This window comes from Saccostrea cucullata, unplaced genomic scaffold (genome assembly GCF_032062105.1).
Source record: "Saccostrea cucullata isolate Sc308-1 unplaced genomic scaffold, CSIRO_AGI_Scuc_v1 ctg115, whole genome shotgun sequence".
NCBI lineage: Eukaryota > Metazoa > Mollusca > Bivalvia > Ostreida > Ostreidae > Saccostrea > Saccostrea cuccullata.
Window position 1 is genome coordinate 313800 of NW_026932690.1, and position 16481 is coordinate 330280.

At 34.3% G+C, this 16481-nt stretch overlaps 1 protein-coding gene across 2 annotated transcripts; it reads right to left on the reverse strand.

Moving 5' to 3' along the window:
- Positions 1 to 1465: 1465 nt before the first annotated feature.
- LOC134235797 (double-strand-break repair protein rad21 homolog) lies at positions 1466 to 16256 on the reverse strand. Of its 2 annotated transcripts, XM_062717957.1 has the most exons (11): positions 16190 to 16255; positions 10635 to 10809; positions 10279 to 10508; positions 9059 to 9165; positions 7108 to 7314; positions 6779 to 6853; positions 6239 to 6337; positions 5612 to 5994; positions 4680 to 4782; positions 2816 to 3177; positions 1466 to 2541 (listed from the first exon to the last, which is right to left on the reverse strand). In XM_062717957.1, the coding sequence occupies exons 2-11, from the start codon at positions 10776 to 10778 to the stop codon at positions 2245 to 2247; spliced, it is 2007 nt and encodes a 668-aa protein (XP_062573941.1). In that variant the 5' UTR covers positions 10779 to 10809; positions 16190 to 16255; the 3' UTR covers positions 1466 to 2244. The 2 variants fall into 2 exon arrangements, with proteins under 2 accessions (XP_062573941.1, XP_062573942.1); XM_062717958.1 differs by lacking the exon at positions 6779 to 6853 and having other exon boundaries at positions 16190 to 16256.
- Positions 16257 to 16481: the final 225 nt, after the last annotated feature.

Consider the following 16481-nt stretch of genomic DNA (forward strand, 5'->3'; position numbering starts at 1 on the left):
AGATTAATTTAGTAAAAATATCCATCTCAAAAGTCAGGCATAAAAACATTAAAATTAAATTATAATGAATTAAAACAAGCCCACTATTTCTCGTGTTTATCACTGTGATATACGCGAGCCATCGACAGGTGAATGTACGAGTCGATGGTAGAGAGTGCCTTGCTAATCAAAACTATAATATACACTTCGTTTGTTTGCCCTAAAACACAGGACAGTTTTCCCCCAGAAATAATGCATCTTTACAGAGTCAACCGCAACCAGAACCCCCGATCCAGAGGCCACAAATTCCACTATTTATGAGAGAAAAATATTTGCTTAACAACACTATGCACTAAAATCTGCTAAACACCCACAAGCAGAAAAGAAGCTTTGAAACAAGTTTTACTACCTTATCAATAGAGAACCACTATAACACGAGATCCCTGAATTATATACCAGGCACGTAGCAACAGGGAGGGGGGCACTTTTCCCCCAACATTACTTATATTATAGGAAATGTTCATTGAAAGGCTGGTTGGCCCCCCTACCTTTTTGTGATGTAAGGAAATGTAGTATAAAAAAGTTTGGTACTGAAAAAATTTGGCATTGGAAAAAAAGTTGGCCTCTGCCCCACTCCCCGAAATAGGATTTCGACTTTGGGAATTTTTTTTAATTTTATTTTTTGCATGTCAACTATTTAAGGTAAGTAAAAAAAAAAATTCTCTGGCTGCCCCCCCTTTCAAAAACGATGCTACGTGGCTGTATACTGATTTTCCTGATCATGAGTTTGCGTGAGTTCGCGGAGAAGTGGTGAGCGCGCTATTTGAAACCAATCAAACTTTCACTCCTTTTTTTCAATTAAATGGTACCTCATATTGAAAAATATACAGCTTTTTTATTTTGATTATGTGATAGACTCTTTATTAAAATTAGAGATCCATATTTGTCATAATTCTGATTTCTATAAGTTGAATATACTTTTGAGCTTGAAAACTATTCCTTACATACATGTATTTTATCCCTTATCCAAGGGGCCATGAAAGTCACAACTTTGATCTCAATAATATCCGAACATCCATTATATGCTGATAATACAACTAGGCTGAAGAAATAGTTTGTATACTTCACGTCGCCTTACGTCACTCGTGAATTCCATGACATATTAAAAAGGAGCCAGAGATTTTCAAAAGAAATGATGGACTTTCACAAGACTTGTATATCCCAAGCAAAACCTGATGCTGGGGCCGTGAATTCCATTATCTTTAATTGTCTATTATACACCTTACTGTTTCTATTTCAGGCCACTTGAGTCACTCAGGTAATCTTTTTTTAATGGCCTAAAATAGAAACAGTATTAAAGGTGTGTGATAGACATAAAAACAGTAATCCTTCTGCCAAAATCATGAGTTGGTAACTGTGCAATATTTTAACAAAGAAAGCTAGCAGTTCAGTATTATAATATTATAACCAAGAAAACATTTACAAATATCAGCATTTTTAGTATTTATTGCACAATGCGATGTTTGAAGTCTTTGAATTTACTTTATACATGTATACAGAAATTTACTGTCATCTAAAATTAGACAAGATAAAATACATACAGATTAAAACATGGGTCAAATAAAACAGACATTAAAATGAGATGATGAGGAAAACCATCTCTCTGACAAGATGAAGCTGCCTTCGTGTGTGTGGAGTGTGCTGGCAGACATTGCCTATAACACACCACTGATGTCCACTAACAATGCATTGTCTATCAGAAATTGTACAAAGTTAATGTAACCTAATCGCATATACAACTGCATTAAAATAAATATAATGACAAGTTGTAATTATCTAAATCATTACATTGAATCATATCTCTTAACACTTATTTGTCAAAATATACATTATGAATGTTTCCTAAAACACTTTCTCTGTATAATGTACACAGATTTTTTGTAAGCTTCAAATTTTTTTTTTTTTATTATGTTGCAATTAATTATTTTACATAAAAAATAAACTTGAATAAAATATTTAAAAACCTAACCATACAAGGTTTGATGAAAGGGTAATGAATTAAGAAAACAGATTCCAAAAATATCACATTGTTGGTTTATGTTCATATAAAAGTTCAATAACTGTAGAAAAATGAGAGAGAAAAAAACTTGACAACAAATGGTTTTAAGTAATGATGTCACTGTACCATTATAGATATGTACTTTCTGACCAGTCACACAACATACATGATAAAGTGTTGTAGTACTACTATATATATGAATGACCTCAGCAGATGAGCCCAAACTTTGGACCTTTGTCTATATAAATGTCCCCAAACTCCTGCGGCTGCTGAACCTCTATGGCCTGGTACTTCTTCAGAACTAACAGAGTATAGAATTTTGAGCATGCCTGTTTTCTGTTCAAGTTTCTAGACATTTCTTTAAAGCTGAGAGTGTTCTTGTATCTAAATGCTACATCCAGTGAATGCTGCATTAACTGAGTTCTCTTTGTCCATCTCTTTTCCTCTTGTTCTTCATTTTCTGGCATGGCGTCATTGTCAACCTCTGCTTCTACGTTGAATGACTGAAGAAAAAACAATAAAATTATAATATGGTTCGGAAAACATGTTTCTTTACATATTTACTCAACTTCACCTTCTACAACTGATATGAAAGATACAGAATACAATGATTTATAAAAATAACTTTGTTATATAAATGAGAGAGAACTTCAAGTTGACCGACATACAATACAAACAGCACATGTATTTACAAGCATATGTAAACATATAACCAATACCACAACCCTTTATCTTTCCACTGGAAATAATTAATGAGAACATATAAGAGTAACTTACCGGTGCATCGTGTGGCAGTACTGAGGGAGGGGGGACAGATTGGGGAGGGACACTGGGAGGGGGCACAGAGAACGGAGCAATAGAGGGCGGCTCTGTCTCGTAGGGATCCAGATGAGGGTTCAGCAGGGAAGGTGGTCCCCCAGGTAAGTCTACCGGAGCCTCTGTGAAGGTGTTGGAGAACTGTGGATTTGTTGTGTTGTTCAGTGAGAGGTCAGGCTCCCGCGAAGGGGTAGGTACGGGTTTGGGTGATTTCAGGGACGGCCTCTCCCGGCGTTTTGAACGAGTGCTGGCCGTGGATTCCTCCAGAACTGATGGTTCCTCTATGATAGTACTGACTTCCTGAATGGGTGCTGCAGATCTCTCTGTTAAAAACAAATACAATGATTAACAAAACACTTTTCCTATTCAATTTTTAGTTAGTAAAGCTAAGATACTTCAAAATTGGTCCCTTAATATCATAATTTCTGATAATGTTTTGCAAACTGCACATAAAACATAATAAATTTTTAACACTAAGGCCAAAAATAAAATTAGCTTTGTTTGGCGTTGCCGGCCAACTCAGGTAAATCGGTGCGGTCCAAAGAATTTTTTCAGCTGATACGGATCATAATTTTTTTTTTGTTTTATATATCTGGGTTTAGGTGTCTATATTTTATTAGTAATATACATAATGAGAAAGAATCATGTAAACCCTTGATTGATCGAACAATTTTGATTTAAAAGCGTCTATTTGATGTTCAATATGCATGTCACCAATCCAAGCATGGCTGTCGAATGCGGTAAACTCTGTGTAACAGAAGTTGATGGCATGACTCTCCATGTTTGTAATAGCAAAACCATATTGACTAATCAATTATACCAGTTTGAATTAGAAATTTCAAGGTACAATGTCCTGTCCGATTTGCTAGATGAATCTAGCGGCCATGCTTGAATTTGTGCATATGAAAACAACTTTATGCCAATTCAAAATCTGTGATTTTTATGCCATGTATATTAAAGGTTCAAAACTTAATAGGGTTTGAAAATAAATAACAACTGGGAATCAATTCGGACTGTAGTTGTTGTTAAACAATCGGAAACCCAAGACGCCCGGAAACTAACTTCATTTCTGAAATTGAAAAAAAATATTCCCTTACCTACCGACTCAAACGTATTAAGGTTGAGTCGGCAACGCCAAACCAACAATATTTTAATTGTGGCCTTAGACAACATTAGAATGACATTTTAGTTGTGATTTCCATGCAATCAGGGGCTGCATTTCATTTCCGGAATTTTTGGTAATTATCAACTTTTCATTTCCGACATTTTTTTCATTTCCGACATTTTTAAAATGCATATGTAGTACCTATAGTAACAGATTTGATAACTTTACTTATGAAAAATTTAAGGAAATAAATCATTGAAATCCAATTTTGTAAATCTATCAGTGACTTGGACATAAGTATGGTGCTGGCACTGACATTTAATTTAGTGCACATTAAATGTGGTGAAAAAGTTTAATGCTCATTGAACTCTTTTACCTAGACTTAGCGCTACATGTATGCACATATGCATAGATGTTTTTTTTTTTTTTTTTTTTTTTTTTTTTTAATTTTTATTGATATTTTGATATACATGTAAATACTTTTAAAATTCCATTTTCTTTTACTTAGAAAACATTGAATTGCCGCACAGGTAAATTCTGGAAATGAAAAAAAAATTATGTCGGAAATGAAAACCAAAAATGTCGGAAATGCTATGCATATTTACGGAAATGAAATGCAGCGCAATCAGGTGTTATGACAGTGAAGGGTATATTTATACAATAGAGCTGAATATGGCTTTTTTTTCAGTCATGATCAGATACAGAGAATAAAAAAATTACCTTGTTCCTCCCTCAGAATTTCAGTAGCCTCTAGATCTAATTTATCCTGATCTGACTCTTCTTCTTCCTTCACTTGACGAGTGATCAAATTCCGAGAGAACAACTGTAAAAATTATACAAAAGTATAAAAATTCAATTATATAATAGATCATATTATCCAGCTAAAAAATCTTTCAAGAAAATTTAGTTTCCAAACCAAAGGAAAAAGCACTAGCTGATTACTGAAGTACAACATATGATAGCAGGGGTTCAAATTTTTTTTTGGTCATGGTCAAGTCCAGGCCTTAAAGAGTAAATTTTAGGCAAGTCCGAGGAAGAAATTTCAGAGTCCATATTTACCTATACATCATTAAATTTATGTTACTTATAATTTATTTTCATTTGTTGCATTGAATGAATAAAGACTATATGTATTAATATATGTTTTATTTTTCCTCCATAAACTGTCATATACATGAGTATTTCAGCACAATACCAGACTAATAGATTATTGGTACATTACAATAACTTTACAAATACTCACTACTGAATAAATCATCTGTTACAATAAATAGAAATTAGAATGTGCTGTAAGTCACAGCTATGACTCATTGACTGTTTACAATTTGACGTTTTGTCATATAGGAGGAAACATGAGGTTGCGTAGAAGCAAGAGTCTAACCGCAACGGAAAATAAAAAGACAGATCATATTCTCGAAACGTTCGTAATGTTTTATGGGTATCTTAATGCCCATAAACCCACATTTTTACTTCATACATTTGAGAATTTGCTTTATTTTTAGCTTTACGATAATTTTTTTAACTTAAAAATACATAGCAAAGTCCCAGGACTTTGGCGAATTCCAAATGCCGAGTCCGGATCCGGAATTTGTTAGTCCGGGACGTCGGGCTTGAGGAATTTTGAACCCCTGTGATAGGAGTGTATATATTACCTTAGAAGCAGTTTTGGATATGATGGCTCGTCCTGGAAGTCCAAACAGCTTTTCTACACCTCCCGTTTCCTTCCAGTGCATCAGTTTTTTGGTAGGTGGGGCCAGATCTAGTGTTGTTATGATGTCCGAGGTATCTGACAACTGTAGCTTCATTGTCTCACTAGGGAACCCTTTCTGTTCATCAACAATCAGTTTCCTTTTCCTCTTCTTCTTCTCAGCGCCAGGGAAGAGTGTAGCATCTAAGGGAGGTAATGCGAAAGCTTCCTCCTCATTGTTGATCAGTGTGGTTTGTTCCCCTGACGTGCCCGGGGCGTTGTGAATCATGGTAGGCTCTGTAGCTGATGTTGTGTTGGTCGTCTCATTATTCTGAGCATCTTTATCTTCTGTAACGAAGAAGAAAATTGATAAAGCAAGTCATTTAATATTGATTTCACCATTCTCAAAACAAACTTGAATTTTTAAGTATGAAATAACTCATGAAATGTAATTTAGGTTCAGCAATGTCTACCAATAAGGTGCATTTGATTCCATTATCCAACCTTAACTTTGTTTTGTACTTTCTTCAGTTTCACGTAAGCATGATGTTTGTAGAGTGGACAATGAGACAGAGTGGACAATGAGACTGACCTGCTGGCTTTTCAGCTTCCAGAGGAGCTGGCATTGAGACTTCTCCCACTGGTAAAGGAGCATCCTCAAACAAGCCTCCTCCATTCATAAAGTCATTGCCTGTAATAGAATAGCATATTATCCTTTTCAATCTAGATTTTATCTAATCTTTAAGTGACAACCTCTACATTGAATTCAATTTAACATTATCCCAAATGCTCAGTATGTATTTAAATAGAAGAATTTGTACAAAAGGTCAAGACTATCCCTTTATGCTTATAATGTTCTATAAAGGATAATCAACAGTATCTTATGCCCACTGTGCTCTATAGGCAACTCCAAATTTATACTTATATACATTTCCTTACATGTATTTCAACACTGTAAAAAGTCAATCAATTTTGCTGTTTTTCAATGGATGAATTTTTTATACTTCATTAGAACAAAAATAAAATGATCTCTAACCATGATAGCAATAAAGCATTCTGAAATTCTGACCAAAGGAGACATGTCACTTTTAAGCCACTGCTTCCTCTGAAGATAAAAGAAGCAACTTCTTACCGAAGAATTCCTGATCAACCCCACCTCCAAATCCTCCATCATCATCATCATCATCATCATGCTCATGGTCATCATCTTAGGCGTAAAACAAAACAATTCAAAATCAACACAAACAATATGGAAACTCTTTGCAATGCCGTTGTATTTTACAACTAGATAGGAATTTTTTTTATAAGGCTCAACATCATTTCCATTTTGTCTAGGGTCTTCTTTTTTCTTGATTGGAGAAAGAGTAACCATTGATTAAATTCAACATACACCAAATAAATAATATAAAACAACTGTCCAGAAATAATAAACAAAGAATGACAAATAGCAACAGCCCTTACCCATGAATCCCCCGTCCACTGCCCCTCCAAAGTCGTCATTATCCACCACTGGATTCAAATCCACATCCATTGGTTTCTCAGACGTGTGCTCGTTCAGAGTTTTCTCCTCGGCTTCCACCGGACGAATGCTGCTGCGATTGGTATACAAGGAGTCATCAATTTCAGAGTCATCTCTTAGGATCTCCCTATCATCAAAGCCAACATCTCCTACAACACACAGAAAATTGCTTTAGTTTAACATGACAAAATATGATATTTAATAAAAAAAAAAATTTCCTTTATATGATTTTACTATTGACTTAAAATTATTTGAATACATATATAGTCCTGTAAATACCGTATAACTGGATTTTTCTACGGGGTGCTATTTTTTTGCAAAATTCTGCGATCAAGTCTTAATCGCAAAAAATACGTAAATAAAATCCGGAATTTTCAGTTGCGATCATCGAAGGTCTACTTTTACAGATACCGGAAGTATAAATAATGTGGCTATTACTTGATATCAACAACAATGATTGTTTTTCGAATAAATAAAACGAATTCCTAAAGATTCAATATTTATTTGCTCCTACATTGTATTTCATGATTTATTTATATGAAACCCGAATAGCAATTGTCGGTTTGGCTATTCCGCGGCTTGATCGGGTCCTTCACCAGTGTTTACCAGATTTCTTGTGTAATATTTCCCATACTGGGATTATATAAACTCTTCATAATCATAAATGAAAGTTCATAGTCAATGGGAACTTACTGAAACGAACTTCTATAAATTAATTTCAAAGAATTATCGTCTCGGTTTCAATTCAAAATAATTGTGACTTTGTTTCTAATTTACCCTGTGAATAATAACCCATTAATTATAACAACATACGGACGACCCACAGGTGTAGTGTCATCTATGTAACAGCCCAAGGCCTTCACTGTTTCCAGGGAAGTCCAGACTGCATCTATTTTACGCTTGATTGGCGTGTATACAAGCGCAATCAAAATTTCGAGAGATAGAGAGTAAAATTCAATGAAATATGTGTAATTGGACCCAGGTTTTGGTTCGAGAGATAGAAATTCGAAAGATCAGGAGTAAATTTGCTTAGTTATATAGAGGAAAAAACGGGGCCGGAGGTTCACTTCGAGAGATCGGAGTTCAATCCATCGAGAGTCAAATTGCTTTGGTTTGTTCAATAAAAAATAAAAATAGACTTTATTGTTTAAATGTCTAGTAATAAAATTCAATAAAAATAGACTTTATTGTCAAAGTGAAATCGCAAAAATTAAAATCGCAAAAAATAAATATACCTATTTCAGAATCAAATCGCAAAAATTTGCACCCGCATTAAAAACCAGTTATACGGTAAGTATTATTAGAACATAAATTGTTCCTACAAGAAATAGATTTGAGCTTTCACAATATAACAATTCTACAAATCAAAACATTAGAGTAAAATAAATGGGGCACATTCCATACCCCCATTAAAAACTGTATGAAGTTAAAAAACTCTGGTTGGGCTTATAGAAATCTTCAAAATTAATTTCTACTATGTATTGAATACTATAAATCTACTCATGCAAGCTAAACAATATACAACTGTGGATATCTTCCAAATGGTAAAACACGCAAAAAAAAATTATGTGGATGTCTTCCATGATAAATGCTCTTACTTTGAAATATTAATTTTAATAACGTAAATATTTCCTTAATATTTATAGCTTCACCTATAAAAGGTCCTCCTGGTTAAATACAAAAAGTTCAACCATAGAGAGATTACCAAAATTAAAGATACAAATCCTTCCAAAAGATCATCTTTTCATTTACTAAATCATGTTTTAATATCATGTGTTCACAAATAAAAAGTATCAGATTTCAGGTGTAATATTATACAATGCTGATTTACTGACATTAAGTGTCTATGGCAAGCCGTTAAGTATAAATATTCCCAAGAAATATAGAACTTACCAAATCCATCATCCCCCACAAAGGCTATACTAGAGAGATCCTCTCTCATTGTGATGTCTTCTGGGCGACTCTGATTGACCGAAAACTGAGCATGCATGTCAAGATCACTGAAAAATAATAGTCAAAAGGTTCCGTGATACAGGCATATATAAAGTTTTAAAATTGACTCATTAAAATAAACAGGTTTTGTTCTTGATACGAAAGCTTTCACCTTCACATTAAATTAGTTTTAGGTTGCTCACATAGTTTAGCAGAACAAAGGAAAATGTGCACTTTTACAAGGCTCGACATTAACGCTTGTTTGGTACTAATGAAAAATAAATACGGACAAGTGAATATTGTTGGGCACTTGTCCGATTGGACAAGTGCATTTCAATGTAAAGGAGTCTCTAAATAACAGGCTTGGGGCGAATTACATTGAAAGTAATGCATTACCATTACCATTACTTCAACAATTTGGGCATTAAATTACCATTACCATTACTCTATTTTCTTAAAGTAATGCATTACATCACCATTACTTTAGTAAAGTAATGCATTACCATTACCATTACTTTTGGAGGTTTTTAAAAATAGAATTTTATACAAAACTTTGCGATGTGTTTTTCAAATTTTTCAAATTTAGTAAATAATAATAAAAAGAACGACTGTTGAAAGTTAGTTTCAAGATGGAAGCTTTACATGAAATCCATACTTCGATCCCGATATGTATCTCTATATTTTAATTTAGATCACATTCGATCGGGATCAAAGTTCACAAATTGCATACTACTGAAAAGTCATGGAAGATACAAACCGAAGTGTGGATTGTTTGATGCTGACAGGTTCACTTGTGGACATTTATGTTATTGTCAGGACAGAAAGCCTAGATTAAATTTCGTTCTATGTGTTCGTTGTATTTATCAATAACACAACGAATCAACCAAGCGCATGACACGTGTAATGGACTTTATTTTAATTTTCAAGTTGAAACTATTTAACTTTATTTAAAAATTTTCGGACAAGTGAAGTTGAAGTTCAGACAAGTAAATGTCTTGGTCACTTGTCCGAATGGACAAGTAGGAAAAAAAGTTTATGTCGAGCCCTGCTTTTAGATCTGACAATAAATATGTATCTCCAAACCCCCATTTATCAAAAGAAAAAAATATCCTGAAGTTGTTTAAAGAGCAAAGTTTAAATCTTTTAGAGCAATGTATTAATTCTTTGTTAGAACTAGATACTTGAGATCAGCCAGAGTGGTGTCAAAGTCATGGAAGTTCTCCTGTAGTGTGATGGCAGCCACCGCAGCCTCGCGGTTCTCCTCTGGTAAGTCTACCACTCCAGGGCGGAAAGCCATCTTAATCTTCACAAAGGCTTCATTGCAGTCAGCTAACAAGTACTTAGCCTTACGGGAATAAATTCTCACCACTCCCAGCAACAAGTGGCCTGATGTTCGCAGTGCTAGTTTGACCTTCAAAAGCAAAACATACATTTAAACATTGATCTTTACATTTACATCCTGAAGACAAAGTTCAGCTAATTTACTTTCAAGTTAATGCATCAATTACAGATCCAAAAACCTTTCAGTAAACAATACCTTAGGCTGCATAATTGCCTCCACACTGCTGTCTATATTGGTTTCAAACACATGAGCTTTGGTGAGCTTCTTGTCCCAGTGAGCAGCCAGCCAAATTCGGGCCAAAGGACCCTTCTTACTCAAGACAAAATGAGCATAAAACATTGTGCTGTGTGCAGTATATTTCCACTAGATCCTGAAAAAAAAAAGCCAACATTAGTATGATATTGAACCACTGAAATCGAAATAATAATATTCAATAATTTGAATCTTTCGTGTAAATGGATTGTCACAGGGTAGGACTAGCCATTTACTGATAAAATTATAATCAGCAATTCTATTCAATCCACATCTTTCATAGCTCCAACTGTAGCTGTTTGAGTAAATTCGGACAGACAAACAAGTGAAGGACAGTTCAGTTCCAAGCATTTTACAAACCTCTGATTAATGAGGACACCTTTTTATCACATACTAAGAGTACTGTTTTTTTGCATGTTTCCCCCAGGCCTCTCACACTTTTTTGGGAATGAGGTCAGGGCCAAAAAGATTGAGAAAATAGCAACTTTTTGAGAAATTTTAGAATAACCTACTAAAATCATGATTTAATGGGTTTGTCTTTCTGAACAGAATTTTTGTTTTGCATGCAGAGGAATATGTGTAGCAAGTTAAGTTATTATATATCAAACTATAATTTTCTTTATTTTGGAGAGAAATGACTTGGGAAAATGAAAACATTTCATTGTGGTAAAAAAGGTACCTTTCATAAATGGGGATTGGGCTCTTGAACTGCCCCAATTATAGACAATCAAGAGCCCCATTTTCCACTAAATTATTGACTAGAGGTGTAACAATACAGCAATACATCGATACAAATTATCACAAGGTCTCACGATACGCATATCGTATCGCCATGTATGTATCGTGATACAGTACAAGTTAATGTTCATTGTCTTATTTTAAAATTCTTTCAGGGCTCTCACACCCATTTTTGGTACTGGGGCCGGGGCCAATGGAATTGGGAAAAAAGCGATGTTTTTACAAAATAGGGAAAATTTTACCAGTCATAATTTAAACACTTAAAACAAGAAAAATCAAATAAACACAGAAGAATTATAGAAACTGAAACGAATTATAATCATTGTCTTAGTAAAAACAAATTCTACAGTACTGCAGGGATCAAAATGAACTTTTTAGACCACTAGAATTTCAGCTAGCAGATTTATTTTTACTAGCAAATTGTGATATTGAACTATCGCTAACATTTTTTTCTTCTCTAATAATAATTAACATAAGAATTATTTAATTAATTAAAAAAAAATTATTTACACATGTACCTCTTGTAAGCATTATGGTCATTTAACAAACGATGAAATATGAACTGATAAATACACTGGAAATATATTTCTTTGGAAATTACGCTAGTTGATTAAGTGATTGTAAATAATTAAATTGGGCATCTACATGTATTTCGCATAAACAAAGGAATGGAGGAAATTCGGATTAGGAAAAAACGATCGTTTTTTTTAAATAAAGTACTGTTTTTTAAATTGATAAGATTGAGGAGATTTACGAACTGTAGGAGCATGGTACCTAATATTTTTTTCATTGTTTGGGAATTTAATAACAAAACAGTGAATAAAAATACCTGTAGTGTTTCCCATGGGTAATCTTAATTTTAAGACGTTTTTTTACAAGGTGGCGACCACAGGTGCGTTTAACTCGCATCTTCTGTTTTAATCTCGCATTTACCGAGTATTTTCCGTTGATTTCGAGCCCTGACATAATAGTACTTCGTATTATGCGACAATTGAATAAACAGAAGAGAATATGTAATTTACTTCAGGTGACTTTCACTTATGACTTTCATACTAAACTGGTTCCAGCATATATACAAACTATCAGTTTACATCACGAAAGTGTTTTCTTCATATCTTCACAGTCCTTTTACGACTGTTAAAGATATGCTTTTTATTTTTTTTTTTACAGTACTGTAATAAATGTCAAGCAATCATACATTGGGAATTTTTACACTCAAATTTGGGAAAAAACGTGCCTTTTTCACGTTGGGAACGGGGCCGAATATCGGCCCCAATTAAAGAGAATCGAGAGCCCTGTCTTTATCAAAACTGTGAAATTTAATGTTACAAAATGATTGAAAACAAGGTAACAATGAAAAAATATAATGCTAAGACTATATGCCCTCCTCTAAATAACTTTGATTTTGGGTCTCAAGATAGTTTTTTTTAAAATATTTTCTTTAACTGCGGAGGTTAACAAGCAAGAATACTTAAAGATATCATTAATTTTAACTGTTGACAGCTGTATCATGATACATGTTGTATCGCAAGACCATATCATGATATGTATTGTATCGTTAGATAGCTTGCGATACTCAGGCCTATTATTGACCATATATTTAAGGGTGCGTAGATTTACCCAAATGGACCCAAATGGAAACAAATGGACCCCAAATGGAAACTCAAATGGACCCAAATGGAAATCTAATGGACCCAAATGGAATATTAAATATATATATTAACGTATTTTCAAGTTGATACTTATTCAAAATATTGAAAATAATGAACTTAACGAAAAGAGAATATTTTAATATTATTATTTTCTTAAGTTCTAGTTGAAAAAATACGATATTTTTTCTAATTGTAATAACTTTTGCACATAATTGAATACAAAACTGAAATATATAGTTTACATGGCCGCACGAACGGAGTAGGGGGGGGGGATGCCCCCTCCCACCCCCATCCCCACCCCAACAATTTTGCCGATATATAGAATAAGATCAAACAAGAGGCCCATGGGCCACATCGCTCACCTGAGAAGCTTTGACCATTCTGTTCTTTACCAGATTTCCCCCTTGTTATACATAATGCATACCCACCCTACCCCACTGATCATAATTTAGACATTTTGAAATCTACACTACCCCATGATCCTTCCATGGGCACATATGTTTCAGCTTTTTTGGCCCAGTGGTTCCCGAGAAGAAGATTTTCAAAGATTTTTCCTATATATTTCTATGTAAAACTTTGATTCCCTATAATGGCCCCGCCCTTCCCCCGGGGGTCATGATTCCTACAATTTAGAATTTACACTACCCCAGAATGCTTCCACATAAGCTTCACTTTTTCTGGCCCAGTGGTTCTTGAGAAGAAGATTTTCAAAGATTTTTCCTATATATTTCTATATAAAACTTTGATTCCCCATTGTGGCCCCGCCCTTCCCCCGGGGGTCATTATTTGAACAATTTAGAATCTACATTATACCAGGATGCTTCCACATAAGTTTCAGCTTTTTTGGCCCAGTGGTTCCCGAGAAGAAGATTTTCAAAGATTTTTCCTATATATTTCTATGTAAAACTTTGATTCCCTATAATGGCCCCGCCCTTCCCCCGGGGGTCATGATTCCTACAATTTAGAATTTACACTACCCCAGAATGCTTCCACATAAGCTTCACTTTTTCTGGCCCAGTGGTTCTTGAGAAGAAGATTTTCAAAGATTTTTCCTATATATTTCTATATAAAACTTTGATTCCCCATTGTGGCCCCGCCCTTCCCCCGGGGGTCATTATTTGAACAATTTAGAATCTACATTATACCAGGATGCTTCCACATAAGTTTCAGCTTTTCTGGCCCAGTGGTTCCTGAGAAGAAGATTTTCAAAGATTTTTCCTATATATTTCTATGTAAAACTTTGATACCCCATTATTGCCCCGCCCTTCCCCCGGGGGTCATTATTTGAACAATTTAGAATCTACATTATATTATGATGCTTCCACATAAGTTTCAGCTTTTCTGGCCCAGTGGTTCTTGAGAAGAAGATTTTCAAAGATTTTTCCAATATATTTCTATATAAAACTTTGATTCCCCATTGTGGCCCCGCCCTTCCCCCGGGGGTCATTATTTGAACAATTTAGAATCTACATTATACCAGGATGCTTCCACATAAGTTTCAGCTTTTCTGGCCCAGTGGTTCTTGAGAAGATTTTCAAAGATTTTTCCTATATATTTCTATATAAAACTTTGATTCCCCATTGTGGCCCCGCCCTTCTCCCGGGGGTCATGATTTGAACAATTTAGAATCTACATTATATCATGATGCTTCCACATAAGTTTCAGCTTTACTGGCCCAGTGGTTCTTGAGAAGAAGATTTTTTAATGACCCAACCCTATTTTTGTCTTTTCTTGATTATCTCCCCTTGCGAGGAGATATGTCCCTTCATTTTAACAATTTACATTCCCCTTCACCCAAGGATGCTTTGTACTAAGTTTGGTCAAAATTGGCCCAGTGGTTCTTGAGAAGAAGTCGAAAATGTGAAAAGTTTACAGACGGACAGACAGACAGACGGACAGACGGACGGACAGACGGACGGACGACGGACAAAATGTGATCAGAAAAGCTCACTTGAGCCTTCGGCTCAGGTGAGCTAAAAATAATTCAATTTCATGTCTAAAAATACAATGTTAGAGATTAATAATAAATATAAAACTCCATTTGTAACTGCAGACCTGTTTACCCATAACGCTGTCTCTCAGTATTTTTTAATGGATTTTTTCCGTGAGATTTGGCATTTGCCAGTAAGATTTCACTTTCCATCAATTTTACATATATTACAAGAGAAAAACTGCTTTTCTGATTACAAAAACATGATTTAACAACAAGGTCTTTGTCATTTAATAATACCACAGAGTTTTGGTAACCTAACATCGCTTATGTGTTTGAAATCTTTATCTTGTTTAGCAATAAAAAGGGTGAAACTAAGACAGATCATAACGGAAAATAACTGTTTAATTCCAAACTATTGTATTTCCGATTTTTGTATTTTCATAATGGCAAAACGTGAGACGTACTTTAGACTAGAAATCCGTACAAAATACGGCGAAATCGTAAGAGTAAACAGGTCTGTAACTGTAAGTTCATTTATTTTCATCATTTTAAATAAGTTATAAAATACAATAATACATATTTAATATTCCATTTGATTTCCATTTGGGTATATTTGTGTTTCTATTTGGGTCCATTTGTTTCCATTTGGGTTCCATTTGGGTAAATCGATGCGCCGTATATTTAACTCTAAATGACTAAATCTGCTATCACTTTCCTTTACTTAACTTTGTGCTTTGGAATGTCAGTTTCAAAAACTTAACATTCCAACATCAATTTTGAGGTCATGCTAACTGGGACTGTTGAAAGGTAAATGAAGTATCAAGATTACAAGTAAAATATATGGAAAGTTAACAGATATGATTCTGATATCATGCTTTTGGGGTTGGGATGCAAATATACCAGAAATTAAGTAATGCCCCTTGCTGGCATTTCAGCAATTAATTATCAAGATGCAGAATCCACTACTAGATGAATCTGAAGAACAACTTAAATACTTTCTATATATATTACACATTCTGATCACAAACATTCATCAGCTTGACATCTTCATCACACGCCGCGGAAACATGTTTGCAATGCTTAAACCGAAGATTAAATTAGATAATTTTTCTGTCATATTTAGTTTTTAAGCAATGTACTAATCCGATCTATACAATACCACTAAGGTTACCTACATTATTTCATCTATTTCGATACTGCTACAGTTTCCAGACGATAATTGCGTCCAAAATGGCGTCACTTGTTGTTTCCCGCTTCAATTTTTTCGTTCAAAAACTTTGCGGAAGAATATAGTTCGCAACATGGTCACATAATTTTATGATGTGAAGATAGGAATTTACACAAAATCATTTGTGTATACTAATTCTTTATCTTTAAAACAAATCTGAGTGAAGCTGATCATAAAAATAGAAAATTAAACGATATTTTTCAACGCACTTGCATAATTTGGGCGTAGGAATTTTATTT

Bases quoted from the DNA above. Each gene is read 5' to 3' on its own strand.
- LOC134235797 (XM_062717957.1), bottom strand. From the start codon at position 10,778: ATGTTTTATGCTCATTTTGTCTTGAGTAAGAAGGGTCCTTTGGCCCGA. The intron at 3,178-4,679 runs GTAATTTTTTTA...TGTTTTTAACAG, and splicing joins AATTCTGAGGGAGGAACAAG to AGAGATCTGCAGCACCCATT. The intron at 2,542-2,815 runs GTAAGTTACTCT...TTTTTTCTTCAG, and splicing joins TACTGCCACACGATGCACCG to TCATTCAACGTAGAAGCAGA.